Source organism: Pygocentrus nattereri, chromosome 11 (assembly GCF_015220715.1).
Source record: "Pygocentrus nattereri isolate fPygNat1 chromosome 11, fPygNat1.pri, whole genome shotgun sequence".
In the NCBI taxonomy this organism is placed as follows: domain Eukaryota; kingdom Metazoa; phylum Chordata; class Actinopteri; order Characiformes; family Serrasalmidae; genus Pygocentrus; species Pygocentrus nattereri.
In genome coordinates, this window is record NC_051221.1 from 3,428,769 (window position 1) to 3,447,612 (window position 18,844).

The 18,844-nt window shown below is 42.6% G+C and overlaps 1 protein-coding gene across 1 annotated transcript in view; it reads left to right on the forward strand.

Annotated features, from left to right (window-relative positions):
- LOC108412618 (dolichyl-diphosphooligosaccharide--protein glycosyltransferase subunit STT3B-like) overlaps positions 1 to 18,844 on the forward strand; it is a 184,314-nt gene that overhangs the window by 113,826 nt on the left and 51,644 nt on the right. The window contains exon 4 of the mRNA XM_017684712.2: positions 10,772 to 10,837. Within this exon, the coding sequence (XP_017540201.1) occupies positions 10,772 to 10,837 (66 nt within the window). The remainder of the gene's footprint in view (positions 1 to 10,771; positions 10,838 to 18,844) is intronic.

Sequence of the window (18,844 nt, forward strand, 5' to 3'; positions counted from 1 at the left end):
TCGGCAGGCCCATGTCCAAAAGCACCGTCTTTGGTTTTGAAAACTGGAAGAGAAAATGTGAGGCTGAGAGAGGCTGAAACTCTTACTAGACGTTTAGACAAACATTTATTCTGAAGGTGATGTCTGCCACGTGTTCCAAAAAAGTTGGGACAGGGGCACGTTGACCACTTTGTTACATCACCTATCCTTTTAACAACGTTCAGCAATCGTCTGGGAAGCGAGGACACCAACGGTTGGTGTCCAAGCAGAGATTTTCCTGAAAAGATGTCCTCTAATTCAGGGGTTCTTAACCTGTTCCACCCCGGGACCCACCCGTTTATGACTACAGCGCATAACGGCCCACGACGGCACTGTTTGACTAGGGATGTGAATCTCTTGGCATCTCACAATTCGAGTACGATTCAGATCGTGGGTGGTCCTATTTCTCTTTAGCCCAGAGAACAACAGCCATTATTTCCATAAACAATTCAATATGTTTCCACTGGGCATCAGTCCATTTCAGACGGGCTTTAGCCCAGAGAAGTCGGCAGTGTTTCTGGATGCTGTTGACATTTGGGCTTCTGCTTTGTGTTGTAGAGTTTTAACTTGCATTTGTAGATGCAGTGATAAACTGCGTTCTCTGACGAGGCTTTTGCGGAAGTTTCCTGAACTGGTGATATTCATTACAGCAGCCTGCTGGTTTTTAATGCAGTGCTGTCTGAAGGGTTGAAGATCATAGGTGTTCAGTATTGGTTTTCAGCTTTGCCATTTAAGCGCAGAGACTCCAAAAAAGCAGGTAGGTAAAAATCAAATGACATGGAAATCTGTGTTTTGTTAACAGCTTTACAAGTATTTAATTGAAATTGAGATTTCTTTGAGAAACTGAAAGTGAGTTTTCAGCTGTAATGAAGGTAAAGAGTTGTCTTTTCTGGTTGAGGCTCCTGAGTAATTTGGATATGAATATGTTTTCTATTTTTTCCACTCTGAGAAATGAATAACTTGTATTTAATGCTTGTTTTGAGTGGGTTTTTTTGTCTTTTACAGAATATAGCTGTGTGTGTGTGTTGGTTGGGGGTGAAGTATTGTCTATTTATGTGTTCAACTGCCAGCAGGTAAAATTATTCCATTTATTTCTGTTCCATTATTCAGAGTGATGCTTACTGGAGGAAGACACACACAAACATATCAAGAGTGTATTAGATCTGATATTCTCTCTCTCTCTCTCTCTCTCTCTCTCTTTCCCTCCCTCTCTCTGTCTCTCTCTCTGTCTCTCTCTCTCTCTCTCTCTCTCTCTCTCCCTCTCTCTGTCTCTCTCTCTCTGTCTCTCTCTCTCTCTCTCTCTCTCTCTGTCTCTCTCTCTGTCTCTCTCCCTCCCTCTCTCTCTCTGTCTCTCTCTCGCTCTCCCTCTCTACGCTCTCTGTCCACTTACTGTATAGCTGCACTCTGTAGTTCTACAGTTACGGACTGTAGTCCATCTGTTTCTCTGATACTCTGTTACCCTGTTCTTCAGTGGTCAGAACCCCCATGGACCCTCACAGAGCAGGTACCATTTGTGTTGCACTGGACACAGCAGTGCTGCTGGAGTTTTTAAACACCTCAGTGTCGCTGGTGGACTGAGAACAGCCCACCAACCAAAAATATCCAGCCAGCAGCGTCCTGTGACCACAAACTGTGCAGCAGCAGATGAGCTGTCGTCTCTGACTTTACATCTATAAGGTGGACGGACGAGGTAGGAGTGTCTAATAGAGTGGACAGTGAGTGGACAGTGTTTAAAACTCCAGCAGCACTGCTGTGTCTGATCCACTCAGACCAGCACAACACACACTAACACTCCACCACCACGTCAGTGTTACTGCAGAGCTGAGAATGAACCACCAACCAAATAGTACCTGCTCTGTGAGGGTCCATGGGGTTCCTGACCACTGAAGTCTAGAGTGCTCCAACTGACATTCGGCATTGTGCATATTGATCATAGGCTTGTGGAAAACCCATTTTATGAAGCTCCCAATGCACAGTTCTTGTGCTGATGTTGCTTCCAGAGGCAGTTTGGAAATTTAATATGTTACACGCTTCAGCACTCTGTGCCCCACTCTGTGAGTTTGCATGGTCTTCCACTTTATGACTGAGCTGTTGTTGCTCCTAGATGTTTCCATTCCACAATAATAGCACTTACAGTTGTCTGGGGCAGATCTAGTAGAACACTGAGCTCTTCAGTACGACCCTCTACTGCCAGTGTTTGTCTGTGGGGATTGCATGGCTATGTGCTTGATTGTATCCAGCTGTTAGCACTGGGTGTGACTAGGAATAACAGCACTGCTTTTATTTTGCTTTGCTATCACTAATTAATAATGAAAAGCCAGGATGAGGTTGAGGTTGTGCTCATGAGCTGCTCAGTTCTTCGAGTGAGAGAGATGCAGTTTCTTCATTTAAACTAGAGATACTGGGCCAACAAGCATCAAACTACCGCATACCTTTATGGGAAAGAAGCACAGTGCGTCCAGCTGCCTGCTGGATTGCTCACCCCATCATCCTGAACATAAATCATAATAAAATATCTCCTCTTCGACTTACCAACGCAAATGGGGTCTGAAGTGAAAGTGCACTTTCCACACAATGTGCAGCGAGAAATTCATTTTAAATTAAAGCAGGATTTTATTATTGCTGGCAATAAGAGCAACTCCTCAGGATTTATATACGCTCTTAGAAGCAAAGGCACCAGAAGGGGTTCTTAGTGTGAGACCAAAGAGCCACTGCTCTTAGTTGCCTTAAGAACCCTTCAAGAGAACGAGTGAGAAGTGTGTTAATCTAGGATTCAGCCACTTAGTGTAAAAGTTCTAGACAGAAACCTTCAATTGATGCAGATCCTTTAAAGTACGTGTTGTTTCTTTACCAATAACGTCAGAATATAAACCATAAAAAATAAACTGTGCTGAATACTAAATTGTTAAATATTGCATGCGTTATTGTTTTGCCCAGGAAGCGACTAAAAATAGCACAGGAGGGTCCCTGAGCTTTAAAGAACCCTACATAATAGAGCTCCACTTATAAGAGCCATGTGGGTTTTTGCACTGAAAAACAGTCTTAATTCATTTCCCTGCGACCGCTTTCCAACCTCTTTTCATCCCTTAAGCCCTGTTGGAGCTGGATTAGTTTACCAGAGGAGGTCTGGTCATGTAAGGTATTGGGATTTGACTGGCTGATTCATACAGGGTGAAATATCTGTGTAATTTCCCGCAGATACCCCAAATAGCCTGATTCGAAACATCATTGCACGGCAGTTCATTATGCAACAGGCATCTAAATGGCATTTAGTAAATTGGGTTTATTCAGTTTACTAACTGCAGCCCAACAAGGCTGAAAACGCCCTGCCTTTCCAGAGTTTTCATTTTCCCTCTCTTTGCAGTTTAAGACGTCCTGTCATGAACTTGAGGATGGAGGAATTGACTCAAATCAAGCCTCATTTTGGCTGTTAGCCTTGTCTTCAAAAAAAAAAAGAAAAGAAAAATGGAAGCGGCATTACTGTGGTGCTATTACTGAGGGAGCTTTGAGTTCAGCCCGTTATAGAACATAGCCAACTGGTAAAGTTTAGATACCTCAGATTCACAATGAATTAATTTCTGGCGAATGGCGAAGACGCCTCTCCATGTTCAGACTGAGTGGATTAGACCAAGCACAACAGAAACCCCTTTATAAGGTGTTGCTAGGTGGTTGCTATGGTATCCCAGGTGGTTGTTTGGCTTTTTCTTGGTTGTTACCATGGTATTCTGCGTTTTCCTGGATGGTTGCAGTGGTGTTTCAGGTGGTTGCTAGGCAGTTGCCGTGATATTACAGGTGGTTGCCAGGTGGTGGTGGTGTGCGAAGTGGTTGCTAGGGTGTTGCTTGGTGTTTGCCATGGTCTTTCTAAGTGGTTACTATTGTATCCAATGTGGTTGTTTGGCTTTTGCTTGGTTGTTGAAATGGTATCCTGGGTAGTTGCTAGTGTTTTCCTAGATGGTTGCAGTGGGGTGTTTCAGGTGATTGCTAGGCAGTTGCTGTGGTATTACAGGTGGTTGCTAGAGTGTCACTTGGTGTTTGCTTTGGTATTTCTAAGTGGTTACTATTGTATCCAACATGGTTGCTAGAGTATTGCCAAGTGGTTGCAAATTCTTTGAATCATCACCCATTTAACCGAAGGTGAAACTCTTGGTAAATGCTGAACAGGACTAGAGAGCACGTATTAGAGCCCTTTTAGCTCAAACTAGCTTAGCAGGCTAGTAACTTAGATCAGAAAACAGGTCAGATTCTGTGTTTCTGTCACTCAAAAACTGACCACTCAACTTCACCCGCTCAGATATGAGTCTTTATCATTCAAACTTCTGGACATTGAACATATGTTGAGTTAGTCAGCTTGCCAAGCTCATGCTAGACTCCAATGCTACCAAGGACAGTACACAATTGAAGAAGCTTAGCATAGCTAACAGCTCAACAGACAAAAAAGGATTTCCTGCCTCAGATTCGAGTCTATAACCTCAAAAGATGTGGATATTGAACCTGCGTTGTGGTGTACGACTCTGTTTAAGCCTACTCGCCTAGCTAAAGCTAGCCTCTGATGGAAATAGAGTATAAGGGAACAGCATTTAGTGCAGCTAACAGCTCAACACAAAATAAATGATTCGCTGCCTCGATTTGAGTCTTTATCGTCAAAAATGGAATCAAAGAAGCTTCAGCGAGCCAGAATTGAACCTGTGTTGGGAAGCTAATTTTTTGAGCTACTTGCTAAGCTAACATTAGCCTCTGGTGTTAACAAGGGCTGAGGTGCGTAAGCTGGAGCATTTTAAGCAACTCTTAGCTGATAGTAGAACTCCACAGCGTATCCGACAGCTTATTAGACAGATTTTATAGTAGTGTTACATTATTTTATCCAAATTTATTCAGCAGCCATGCATTTATTCTAGGTAACGTTTCACGTTAAGTTAGCTACATTAGTGCTTGCTCTCTGTAACTGTACAAAATTGCTAGTTTGTTATACAGTAGATAAAAATTTTAAATGAAAAAAATGTATTTTAAGTGTTTTAAAGTGCTTTGAAAGTGATTTACTATCTCAAGGAACCAAAATCTGTGTTTCTAAGTAGGTTAATCTTGTTCTTGTGAGCCATAATGCACATGTACATAGTATGTCCTGTTAACAACTTTCCGATGTCCAATCGAGGTATTTGCAAGCATTATCCTCTCTCGGTGTAAAGTGGGTGGGCCTGATCCTTGTGTAGTGCTGACATAAGCAGTTTCCTCACCAATCACAAGGCTGATGTGGATCCTTTATGGTCAGATTCTCTCTGTTCAAGTCTGACAGAAAGCTAACCACCAAGCGACAGCTACACTATCACACAACAGAGCTAGAAACATCAATGCGTCCACTAATCAGTTCAGCCGGCCGTGCCAGCGTTCCCTGGAAGCAGATCCGGCAGTAATGAGGATAAAACCTCTTTAACCTCTTCTCATTCAAAGCTGCAGAATGTTTTTAGTGAGTGGACACAGTGGGGTCTACATTGCGGTCATCTATTGAGTCAGTTTTACACCCCGCTTCGCTCACACTGTGTCTAGTTCTGCTTCAGTGGAGTGTTGGGCTGAGGAGGTGTCAATCACATGCTCATTAGAATATTAGGCCATGCCAAGACAGTTCTCATGTCTGATAATCAGTTATTAAGCCTTGTTTTATTATATGTGGCTTGTGTTTTTTTGTCTTCCAACATTGCTGGATGTTTAATATAGCACTCTGTTTTAGTATCAAACAAACATTTGAAATATTTTACAGTGCATTCCCTGAGACTTTAAGCCCAAAAAGGTTCTTCACACTCACAGACCTCTTCATGAAACATGGTTCTTCAGGGACCTAAAAGTGTTTTTCTATAGTGTCGCTTAAAGAAGCCTTTTATAGGCACCTTCTTTTTTAAGAATGTAGATCTGGAAGGCTGCTGCTATCAGCTTTGATGCTTTTCTCTCAACACTGCTGTTAAGCCGTTGGGAAAAGTGAACTGAAGCCCAGATTACTCCCGGGGGTCCTGGATCACTCTAGCAGGAGGTTTAAATGCAGCCCTGCAAGGCTTCAGTCCTGTTCAGCTCCACTCTAGCACACCTGATTCAACTCTTTATACACCGACTGTCAAAAGTAGATCTTTTGTGTTTGTCTGAAGTTTGATGTTTTGCTGATACTTTTTAATGAATTGTGAACAAAAGCATGTGTCACTGCTTTGGGTGCATTGATCTTCAGCACTGTTAAATAATGATTTGACAGTGTTCTTTTCCACACTGTTGTTAGAAGCATGTATTGAAACTCTTTTGGTCCAGAAGTGGGTTAACGACATGAAAGATTTGAGTGTCATTAGCAAACTACCTTCCGTGTAGCATTGTACTTTCTCGTATTTAAGAACTCTGTGCACCACCAGGGGGCAGTGTAGCACTCTTACCTTTTGGTCAAAACCAAAAAAAAAAATCAAAGATTGTCTAAACAGGAAAGAAAGGCTACTGCAGCCATCTAAAAACTACCACACAGTGGACCGGAATTACACGAATTACAGACAGTAGAAAATGTAACAACTGCTAATGGTTTAGCTGTGACTGGCCTAGTAACATTAGCTAAAGTACACTGTGTCCAAATGTTTGTGGAAACTCCTCCTAATTATTGAGTTCAGGTGTTTTGCCACACCCGTTGTTAATAGCTGAGTAAAATCAAGCACATAGCCATGCAATGTGCCTCCATATAAAAGCTGTACGTTCTATAGTTGTGAAATGGAAGCATCTAAGAACAGTCTGATGGATGAATCTGGGTTTGGGGGATGTCAGGAGAATGGTACCTACTGGAATACATAGTGCTAGCAGTAAAGTTTGGTGGAGGATGGATAATGAGCTGGCACTGTTTTTCAGGCCCCTCAGTTCCAGTGAAGGGTGATGTTGAAGCTACAGCACAAAGACATTTTACACAGTTAAACACGTCCAGCTTTGTTTGCAGTCTGGGGAAGAGACTTTACTGTTCAAGCATGACTGAGCCCCAGTGCACAAAGCAGCTCTATAAAGACACCCAACAAGCTCATATAGATGCGATGGTAAGGTGTCCAAACATATGTGTTAAAGAAATTGTGCTCATTTATAGATCATTATGAAAGACATGGTGTCTCCAAACTGTTAATGGATGATGTGGTAATTGATAAGTAGGAGTTGAGCTGAATCAAGTGTGTTACAGAAAGGAAACTGTAACAGATCCACTGGTCTAAAAGTAATTACTCCAAACTCGCACGGCACCACCGGACTTCACTAACGAGGCCTCTCCTTTGATGAGGAACAGAGCCTCATCAGAGTATCTCCAAACTGCATGTCAGCAGGGGCACTGTGGAAAACCCCACTCCCGACTGCACCAGGCCGTTCGAATTCCGGCACGGATCATAAAGCTAGAGCCCTGAGGGTCACTGCCGGCTGCGGGTGGGTCATATTTTATTCAGTTAGTTATTTAGGGACCATCTAGCAGAGGCTGTAGGTGTGTTCTTACTGGATGATGCTTACATTACACAGAAATCAGATGTTTAGTAAACACCATGTCCTGAATACAGAATTCAGCTGCCAAACGTAAAAATATCAGAAACATAAGTAAAAGTTAGTCATTAATGAAAAATGTTACTTGAGTAAACATCAGTAGTATCAAGAATTAATAAGGATATTTAGCAAACAAGCAAGATTTTCACATTAAAAAACACAAACTAACTGAAAGTGCATGTAACGTTGGGCAGTGTACTGGTAATGAGGTATAGAATATTTAAAATTGATCTTGTCATTTAAAATTGCCGATAATTTTCCAGAATTTTGATGTGTCAATCTTCTATTCCAAGTCTGATCAGCCAAATAAACACATTCCACTCATGTATATTTTAGAGGGGTCACTCAGTGTTGGTGCTGGTGGTCTTGGAGACAGTGAAAGCTGCCATACACAGAAGTGCCGCATTAGATCAGAGGAAGGTTTAGAAATCTGATTAAGACATCGAATAAAGAGGCTGGATTTTAGCGCAGTAGTCAGATTTCTCAGTGCTGTGAACTCTTACTCTGATTTCTTTCAGATTTCTCAGCGCTGTGAGCTCTTACTCTGATTTCTTTCAGATTTCTCAGCGCTGTGAACTCTTACTCTGATTTCTTTCAGATTTCTCAGTGCTGTGAGCTCTTACTCTGATTTCTTTCAGATCTCTCAGCGCTGTGAACTCTTACTCTGATTTCTTTCAGATTTCTCAGTGCTGTGAACTCTTACTCTGATTTCTTTCAGATTTCTCAGTGCTGTGAACTCTTACTCTGATTTCTTTCAGATTTCTCAGCGCTGTGAGCTCTTACTCTGATTTCTTTCAGAATTCTCATCGCTGTGAACTCTTGCTCTGATTTCTTTCAGATTTCTCAGCGCTGTGAACTCTTACTCTGATTTCTTTCAGATTTCTCAGCGCTGTGAACTCTTACTCTGATTTCTTTCAGATTTCTCAACGCTGTGAACTCTTACTCTGATTTCTTTCAGATTTCTCAGTGCTGTGAACTCTTACTCTGATTTCTTTCAGATTTCTCAGCGCTGTGAACTCTTACTCTGATTTCTTTCAGATTTCTCAGTGCTGTGAACTCTTACTCTGATTTCTTTCAGATTTCTCAGCGCTGTGAACTCTTACTCTGATTTCTTTCAGATTTCTCAGCGCTGTGAGCTCTTACTCTGATTTCTTTCAGATTTCTCAGTGCTGTGAACTCTTACTCTGATTTCTTTGATTTCTCAGTGCTGTGAACTCTTACTCTGATTTCTTTCAGATTTCTCAGCACTGTGAGCTCTTACTCTGATTTCTTTCAGATTTCTCAGTGCTGTGAACTCTTACTCTGATTTCTTTCAGATTTCTCAGTGCTGTGAACTCTTACTCTGATTTCTTTCAGATTTCTCAGCGCTGTGAACTCTTACTCTGATTTCTTTCAGATTTCTCAGTGCTGTGAACTCTTACTCTGATTTCTTTCAGATTTCTCAGTGCTGTGAACTCTTACTCTGATTTCTTTCAGATTTCTCAGCGCTGTGAACTCTTACTCTGATTTCTTTCAGATTTCTCAGCGCTGTGAACTCTTACTCTGATTTCTTTCAGATTTCTCAGCGCTGTGAGCTCTTACTCTGATTTCTTTCAGATTTCTCAGTGCTGTGAACTCTTACTCTGATTTCTTTCAGATTTCTCAGTGCTGTGAGCTCTTACTCTGATTTCTTTCAGATTTCTCAGTGCTGTGAACTCTTACTCTGATTTCGTTCAGATTTCTCAGTGCTGTGAACTCTTACTCTGATTTCTTTCAGATTTCTCAGTGCTGTGAACTCTTACTCTGATTTCTTTCAGATTTCTCAGCGCTGTGAGCTCTTACTCTGATTTCTTTCAGATTTCTCAGCGCTGTGAACTCTTACTCTGATTTCTTTCAGATTTCTCAGCGCTGTGAGCTCTCACTCTGATTTCTTTCAGATTTCTCAGTGCTGTGAACTCTTACTCTGATTTCTTTCGCATTTTTCAGAAATAAGTGAGCAACGTCACGCAACACACAGCAAAATACTTTTGGAGCAATGCTGAAACCAAACACATGCTTGGTGAAATGAAGGATTGAAATATTCTTCATTTTCTAGATGATGTATGTCCATTTTTTCAGATAAAGAGGCAATTATAAAAAAGGCACAGCATGAAGTTTTACATTGTGTTTACGTCACGTCTTCTTATGTGTGTTTATTGGCCGCTTGTAAAGCAGAAATCTAATTACTGTCTGACTCACAGAGACCCAGAGAATGTGGGATTGACTGACATTGTTAAAAGCTGATGAATGCTTTCTTCAGGGAGTTTTCAGTCTTCAGATCACTTCATGTGCTTTTAAACATATGGTGCGTTCATAACAGGCCTCAGCACTTTACTACGCTTTAAAACTCAGTGCTCCACAAGTCACTGTACAGTTAGTTATGATTCTGATAAACAGGACATACACACATATTCAGAACTCTTACCAGGTATGAGTACGCTTGCACCTAAAATATGACCATTCACTAGCGTTTACTCCCCTGTCTGGTCACTGTCTGGTCAATATTCATTGATTAACATATCATGAATAGACATTTCAAGTGTGCTTTCAACTGCAAGGTTACTAGTAATTAGCATGCAGCTCGACACACAACAAACATATAATGACTAATTTACAGAAAGCCTTATTAACACACCATGTAAATACATTACTAAGCTTGCTGACAACTATATGTTCCTATTTACAGTGCCTATATTAAATGCTTGCTAATATTTTAAGAAGCAGAGCTTAAAATGAAGGGTTACCGAAATATTTCCTAAAAAAGGAACCTCCTCCCTCTCCTCCCTCAATATACTTTATCCCCCATCAGTCTTTACCTGCTAATACCCAATTCAGCTGAGGCTGTTTAATCCTGCATCCTCCTCTCTTTCTCTCTCTCTCTCTCTCTCTCTCTCTCTCTCTCTCTCTTTCTCATTCTCTCGCTCTCTTTCACTCCCAAAAATGCTCAAATGAATCCTCGTGTGCTCAAAAGGCTTGGCCTCCTAAGACCCACACTCAAGGACCCTCACATCCAGCTCTAGAGTTGTTCCTGCACAGCTTCACCACAAATTCTACACAATCCCTCCACTCACATTTTATTAAGAGACCTGAAATTGTGTGTGTGTGTGTGTGTGTGTGTGTGTTTACTACAGATGAAATGCTTTTCTAAATGCTTGTGTTGTTTTATGGCAGCATAATTGATATTAATGGGGCTTCTCGCTGCTCTGTTTAGGTAAAGTCTATCAAAACCGGCTCAGTCTTCTGGACCATCTGCTGCTGCCTCAGCTACTTCTACATGGTGAGTCTTTGTGTGTGTGTGTGTGTGTGTGTGTTTGGGGGGGGGGGGCGGTATGGGTTGTGAGGAGGTGGACTCTTTATCTTTAATGTTTAAGAGCGAGGATAACGGTTGTCTCCTATATTGGTGTGCCCCAAGGGTACGTTCTGGGGGCCCTTTAGTTTCAGCACTTTGTAATATAACACAAGTCGGCTTATTTTTTTATTGTGGTCCTCTCATGTAAGCCAAGATATGAGAAGAGAGGACCTTGCACTGACCTCTGCAGCACCACCCATACAATGCAGTTCAAAAACATATGGACTGTGATAATTTCTGGCACATTTAGTCTCTGCACAGTGGCTGTTGGATTTGAAATAAAGTGGGAGAACAAAGCACCAAATGTCAAATTATATGGAATGCTTGTTTACATTTACATTTTCGTAGACAAGTGCATCAGATATTGTCAGAAACCACATAAGCTTTAATGTTTAAGAGTAAGGATAACAGTTTTTATTGTTTGGTTTTTTTTTTGGCTTGTTTTATCATGGTCCTCTCTTGCAAGGCAAGACATGAGAAGAGATTTTTGGATGGTGGTAATCTCTGCCACATTTTTGCCTCTGCACAGTGGCTGTTGGATTTGAACTGAAACCATAATTGTGAGAACAAAGTGCCAAAAAATTGCTTGTTTATATTTGTTTTTATAGGCAAGTGTGTCAGATAGTGCCAGAGACCACATAAGCTTCAGCGTTTAAGAGTAAGGATAACAGTTTTCTCATATATTGGTGTGCCTCAGGGGTATCTTCTGGGTCCCCTTTGGTTTTAGTTCTTTGATGCATAACACAAGTTTAACACGGGGCCTATTTTATCATGGTCCTTTCATGCAAGGCAAGACCTGAGAAGAGGTTGGACCTTGCACTGACTTCTGCAGCACCACACATCCAGTACAGCTCATAAATATTTGGACAGTGATTTTAGACAGACTGAGACTACACAGTGGATGTCGTATTTGAAATGAAACTGTGAGGGCGAGGACAGAGTACCAAATGTCAGAATAGAGGATATGCTTCTTTATGTTTACATTATTGTACCGTCTATTGTCGGAAACTTACCTTTATTACCTTCCTCGTATAAGTCGATTATCTTGTATCTGATCTCCTCAGAAAAATCTCCTGGAAATGAGTAACGTATACATAATGGCTGTTTTGATGAGAAATGAGTATGGAAATAAATGAAGATGAAGTAAATGCATGAAGCCTTTTCTGACTTCCACACATCTGGAGTGAAGGGGAAAACGTCTATATTAATATGAATTTTTTTTTTTTTCCATTCAAGCCCTATTTGGACAGGAGTCATTTTACTCAAAGAGGTGGGAAATTACTATAATCACAATTTCCTTACTTTTTCAGTGATTTAAGTGACGCAGTGAGTGTGGCATGTCCAACATTTGTATGGACTGCCTGCTGCCACACCCGTAAAGATTCTGGTGCCTTTTAAAATTGATGGAACAAGCAGTAAAAACCCTGATGATATTAACGCTGTGTAAATCAACACACTGTCATACTCTGTGAAAGGGTTTCTTAAATGTTGAGGCTCAGAAGTGTTCACTTGTGTTCTCTGTGGCTAAAATCAAGCTGATGTACGGTGCGTCCTCAAGTGTACAACTCCGGGCACTGAAATGTAAAAGGGGTTTTTTATGTGGTGATGTTGAGTTTTGGCTGTGGATTTCCAGCCCAACGATGATGACAGCTCTAATCATCTGAAGACACTGAAGACAGCGAGGCAGAAGGCTAGAGTAAATGGAAAAACGGAAAACGGACTCTTTTCTGGAGTAAAAGCACTGCGCAATTCGGGCAGCTGCTCCCATCTCTGTCATATATGGACCGTTCCACTGAACTAGTGGAGCTGAAAACAGATTTCAGGCTTTTAACTGATCTTGGAATTTATACTAAAACCCTTTTGCTGTGAGGGACTCTATACCTTCATTATGTTTATTGTATTACAACGAATGACTGAACTTTCCATTTCGTAACAATCACAAGACCCAACTGTCCCAAACGTTTCAGTATTTTAATATGTATATGTGAATTTCAGACAAAATTTTAATAAATGTAAATATCTTAGCTTTTTATTTATGTATTAGTTTATATTTTTTATCTTATATTTTTTATCTTTTTATGTTTAGTTTTAATGTATATTGTCTATATAGAAACAAGTAACAGACTGTGAAAACCTTGTTAAGTACTTAAAGTTAATTACTTGCTTGTTCATTCTTTTTTTGTTACTTCTTCTCTTTTTCTTGAGAATCTTGTCCCTTCGCTGCTGTAACACTGTGAATGTCCCCGTTGTGGGACTGATAAAGGATTATCTTAACTTATCTTACTGACAGTTTCAGTAGTGACAGTTTTAAGCCCTTTTGCATTGAGTGACCCTAAACCTTAATGTTTATTTTATTAAAACTAAAGATTGAACTTTATATTTTTTCACTACTGAAACAATCATAACTCTACCAAACTGTACCAAACATTTCAGTAGTGGCTGTTTCAGTAGTGACTGTTTCTGTGGTGGCTGTTTTGGTGGTGGCTGTTTCTGTGGTAGCTGTTTCTGTGGTAGCTGTTTCTGTGGTGACTGTTTCTGTAGTGGCTGTTTCAGTGGTGGCTGTTTCAGTGGTGGCTGTTTCTGTGGTAGCTGTTTCTGTAGTGACTGTTTCTGTGGTAGCTTTTTCTGTGGTGACTGTTTCTGTGGTGACTGTTTCTGTGGTGGCTGTTTCAGTGGTGACTGTTTCAGTAGTTGCTGTTTCAATGGTGACTGTTTCAGTGGTGACTGTTTCTGTAGTGGCTGTTTCTGTGGTAGCTGTTTCTGTGGTGACTGTTTCTGTAGTGGCTGTTTCTGTAGTGGCTGTTTCTGTGGTGACTGTTTCAGTGGTGGCTGTTTCTGTGGTAGCTGTTTCTGTGGTGGCTGTTTCTGTAGTGGCTGTTTCTGTAGTGGCTGTTTCTGTGGTAGCTGTTTCGGTGGTGGCTGTTTCAGTGGTGGCTGTTTCTGTGGTGACTGTTTCAGTAGTGACTGTTTCAGTGGTGGCTGTTTCTGTGGTGACTGTTTCTGTGGTGACTGTTTCAGTGGTGGCTGTTTCTGTGGTGGCTGTTTCTGTGGTGGCTGTTTCTGTGGTGACTGTTTCTGTGGTGGCTGTTTCAGTGGTGACTGTTTCAGTAGTTGCTGTTTCAATGGTGACTGTTTCAGTGGTGACTGTTTCTGTAGTGGCTGTTTCTGTAGTGGCTGTTTCTGTAGTGGCTGTTTCTGTGGTGACTGTTTCAGTGGTGGCTGTTTCTGTGGTAGCTGTTCCTGTGGTGGCTGTTTCTGTAGTGGCTGTTTCTGTAGTGGCTGTTTCTGTAGTGACTGTTTCTGTAGTGGCTGTTTCTGTGGTGGCTGTTTCTGTGGTGGCTGTTTCTGTGGTGGCTGTTTCTGTGGTGACTGTTTCTGTGGTGACTGTTTCAGTGGTGGCTGTTTCAGTGGTGACTGTTTCAGTAGTTGCTGTTTCAATGGTGACTGTTTCAGTGGTGACTGTTTCAGTGGTGACTGTTTCTGTAGTGGCTGTTTCTGTGGTGGCTGTTTCTGTGGTGACTGTTTCTGTAGTGGCTGTTTCTGTAGTGGCTGTTTCTGTGGTAGCTGTTTCTGTGGTAGCTGTTTCGGTGGTGGCTGTTTCTGTGGTGACTGTTTCTGTGGTGACTGTTTCAGTGGTGACTGTTTCAGTGGTGGCTGTTTCTGTAGTGGCTGTTTCTGTGGTAGCTGTTTCTGTGGTAGCTGTTTCGGTGGTGGCTGTTTCGGTGGTGGCTGTTTCTGTGGTGACTGTTTCTGTGGTGACTGTTTCAGTGGTGACTGTTTCAGTGGTGGCTGTTTCTGTGGTGGCTGTTTCTGTGGTGGCTGTTTCTGTGGTAGCTGTTTTGGTGGTGGCTGTTTCGGTGGTGGCTGTTTCTGTGGTGACTGTTTCTGTGGTGACTGTTTCAGTGGTGGCTGTTTCTGTGGTGGCTGTTTCAGTGGTGACTGTTTCAGTAGTTGCTGTTTCAATGGTGACTGTTTCAGTGGTGGCTGTTTCTGTGGTGACTGTTTCTGTGGTGGCTGTTTCTGTGGTGGCTGTTTCGGTGGTGGCTGTTTCTGTAGTAGCTGTTTCGGTGGTGGCTGTTTCGGTGGTGGCTGTTTCTGTGGTGACTCTTTCTGTGGTGGCTGTTTCTGTAGTAGCTGTTTCGGTGAAGGCTGTTTCGGTGGTGGCTGTTTCTGTGGTGGCTGTTTTGGTGGTGGCTGTTTCAGTGGTGGCTGTTTCAGTGGTGACTGTTTCTGTGGTGGCTGTTTCTGTGGTGACTGTTTCTGTGGTGGCTGTTTCTGTGGTGACTGTTTCTGTGGTAGCTGTTTCTGTGGTAGCTGTTTCGGTGGTGACTGTTTCTGTAGTGGCTGTTTCTGTGGTGACTGTTTCAGTGCTGGCTGTTTCAGTGCTGGCTGTTTCTGTGGTAGCTGTTTCGGTGGTGGCTGTTTCTGTAGTAGCTGTTTCGGTGGTGGCTGTTTCGGTGGTGGCTGTTTCTGTGGTGACTCTTTCTGTGGTGGCTGTTTCTGTGGTGGCTGTTTCGGTGGTGGCTGTTTCTGTGGTGGCTGTTTTGGTGGTGGCTGTTTCAGTGGTGGCTGTTTCAGTGGTGACTGTTTCTGTGGTGGCTGTTTCTGTGGTGACTGTTTCTGTGGTGGCTGTTTCTGTGGTGACTGTTTCTGTGGTAGCTGTTTCTGTGGTAGCTGTTTCGGTGGTGACTGTTTCTGTAGTGGCTGTTTCTGTGGTGACTGTTTCAGTGCTGGCTGTTTCAGTGCTGGCTGTTTCTGTGGTAGCTGTTTCTGTGGTAGCTGTTTCTGTGATAGCTGTTTCGGTGGTGGCTGTTTCTGTGGTAGCTGTTTCGGTGGTGGCTGTTTCGGTGGTGGCTGTTTCGGTGGTGGCTGTTTCTGTGGTGGCTGTTTCGGTGGTGGCTGTTTCTGTGGTGGCTGTTTCGGTGGTGACTGTTTCTGTGGTGGCTGTTTCTGTGGTGGCTGTTTCTGTGGTGACTCTTTCTGTGGTGGCTGTTTCTGTGATGGCTGTTTCGGTGGTGGCTGTTTCGGTGGTGGCTGTTTCTGTGGTGACTGTTTCGGTGGTGGCTGTTTCTGTGGTGACTGTTTCTGTGGTGACTGTTTCGGTGGTGGCTGTTTCTGTGGTGACTGTTTCGGTGGTGGCTGTTTCTGTGGTGACTGTTTCTGTGGTGGCTGTTTCTGTGGTGGCTGTTTCTGTGGTGGCTGTTTCTGTAGTGACTGTTTCTGTGGTGACTGTTTCTGTGGTGGCTGTTTCTGTGGTGACTGTTTCTGTAGTGGCTGTTTCAGTGGTGGCTGTTTCTGTGGTAGCTGTTTCTGTAGTGGCTGTTTCAGTGGTGACTGTTTCTGTGGTGACTGTTTCTGTAGTGGCTGTTTCAGTGGTGACTGTTTCTGTAGTGGCTGTTTCAGTGGTGGCTGTTTCTGTGGTAGCTGTTTCTGTGGTGACTGTTTCTGTGGTGACTGTTTCTGTAGTGACTGTTTCTGTGGTAGCTGTTTTGGTGGTGGCTGTTTCAGTGGTGGCTGTTTCTGTGGTAGCTGTTTTGGTGGTGGCTGTTTCAGTGGTGGCTGTTTCTGTGGTAGCTGTTTCTGTGGTGACAATTTTAGCTCATTTTGAAATGCAGCCAGTACATAACCACCAAACACAAATCAAATCAACTTTATTTGTAGCGTTTTTTACAACGGATCTTGTTACAAAGCCGCTTCACAAAATTCCAGTAAAGACAGAGTTTTAACATGAATGTAAACCCCCAGCTGAGCAAGCCAGGGGGCGACGGTGGCAAGGAGAACCTCCCTCAGAGCTGAGGAGGAAACCTTGGGAGGAACCAAGGCTCACCAGGGCGAACCCATCCTCCTCTAGTCAGACTACCTGCAGAGTTATTGAGCCTATACATCACACAGGTCTGCTGTTATGCTCACGTGTACACATAGTTATAGTATATATAATGTAAACAAGGATATTATTATTAATAGTAGCAGTAGTGGTAGTAATAGTTCATGAGTCCATGAAAGCTTCACTGTACGGTGGGCAGCTAGTCCAACAGCTTTTCACACAGAAAATCATCATATTTTTCATTGAAACACTAAAAAGTTACTGAAATGCAGAAAATATGACGACTCATAATGTTCCACACTGATTTTCAGACTTTGGGACACGTTTTCCTCAAAACAATGAGATTTAACTGCTCACCACGTGGCCATGAGGGACAGGGATGCAGCCTCTCCACTGCTCTAAAACACAGGGGTGTGGCCAAATACCTAAACTGACTGCAACTGTGTTTCGGTAGTGACAAGAAAACTTGCTGCAGCACATGATAAATCCTCATCTTACAACGTCACTTTAAAATGAATCCAAAAGATTGTTTTTTGTCTTTCCCGAAGTGTAAATTTAGGGGTTATGGTTTGGGACCGAAACCTCCCAATAGAAAGAACCATAATCCTTAATATCTAATATCCAAGCTCTGAGTGCTTCATTGTTTTTTAACCGTCTTGTTTACTGCGAGAGCGCAGTTTGAACTAATTCGGTAGAATTGACGTTACAGCTCATCAACATTACAGACGTCCTGTGTTAAACTGGCACAGGTGGAAGTCTAATCCCGTCCCAGCCGCGCCGTAGACGTGTCAGGAAAGCAGTGAGACGTGCAGACCGCATGTTCTGTAGGACCTTCACTGAGAAGCTGCTGTAACCATTACAAAGTGCCATTTCAGCTCCTAAAGAAAACATCCAGACTTGCAGCAAATTACATCATTCCAGTTATTCTGAGCTCCAGTCCTTCGGCCTGACTGTGGAAAGTGGAGCTGCAGCGCTGCACTGGAGGCAGGGACGTGTAGGGAGCGTGCGAGGATGATTTAACGGATTAAAAAGCATGCAGAGAAAAGTGCCAGCAGCACCTGCTCCCGCCGGGAGAGAAAAGAGCCGTGTGTTAACACATCAGAGGCTTCTTCAGACAGGAGAGTAATACACACACGCCTCTGTACGTCCAAATCTGGTGTCACTCACTTACAGGCCTTACAGGCGTTTTTTTAAAGCGTAGCTTTTTCTTTGCGTTTTGCCCTTTCGTCCACCTGCGAACTGCATATTAAAAGGATAGTAATAAGAATCTTTATTTCTACAGCACTTTTCCTGCCAGTGGCAGCTCAAAGTGCCGTACAGACAACTCGTCCCCTTGGAATTATGAGGTCTGACAATTTTTTGGGTAAATTGTTTTTCTTATTCCTCAACAACTTTGTAACATTATGTGAGGGTTTTTTAGAGTCGTGTGCGTTTTTGGACTCTTTATCTAGAAAACAAAAAGGTTCCATCTACAAACGAAGCTCTGACTTAGCTCTATGAGGTTCTATCCGCCAGTCAATCAGAGCTTTGAATACACACGAGAGGTCCGGTCAGGCTCTGTGTCTTTATCATGTCGCTCTGCTCGGCGACTGCGGGAAACGTTTATGAAACGTTGCTGAAACTCTGCCTGCCGCCTTAAAGTTCTTTAACAAGTCTTAGGTTTTAGAACTACTTAGCCTTAAAGTTCATTAACGGGTAAACATGTGAACTGATGCGTCTTAATGACACCACAAAAAAGTCTAAAATTGTCCACTTAAACAGAGTTCTAGCTATGAAAGGTTAGAAAGTCTAGCCTCTACAGCCAAACAGTGCATCATTTATGGAGTGTGGACGTTTCTGAGTCCCAAACGACTGTTTCTTAGCTGCATTTCGCTCTGCTGGGCTGCAGGATCCAGTATTTAAACTCCTACGTAGTGCATTATGGGGAGTAGGGAGGCGTTTGAGATCCAGCCCCAGTGTGAGAAGAGGGGCGATGCTGGGTTGGTGCTAAATAAGACTGGCGGTGGTATTTTAGAGACAAAGTGCTCATAAAGTGAAGGTGTTTACATTAAACAGAGCTGTGTTATCATACATTCATTGCTATACAACAATCAAAAAATCCTGAAATGACC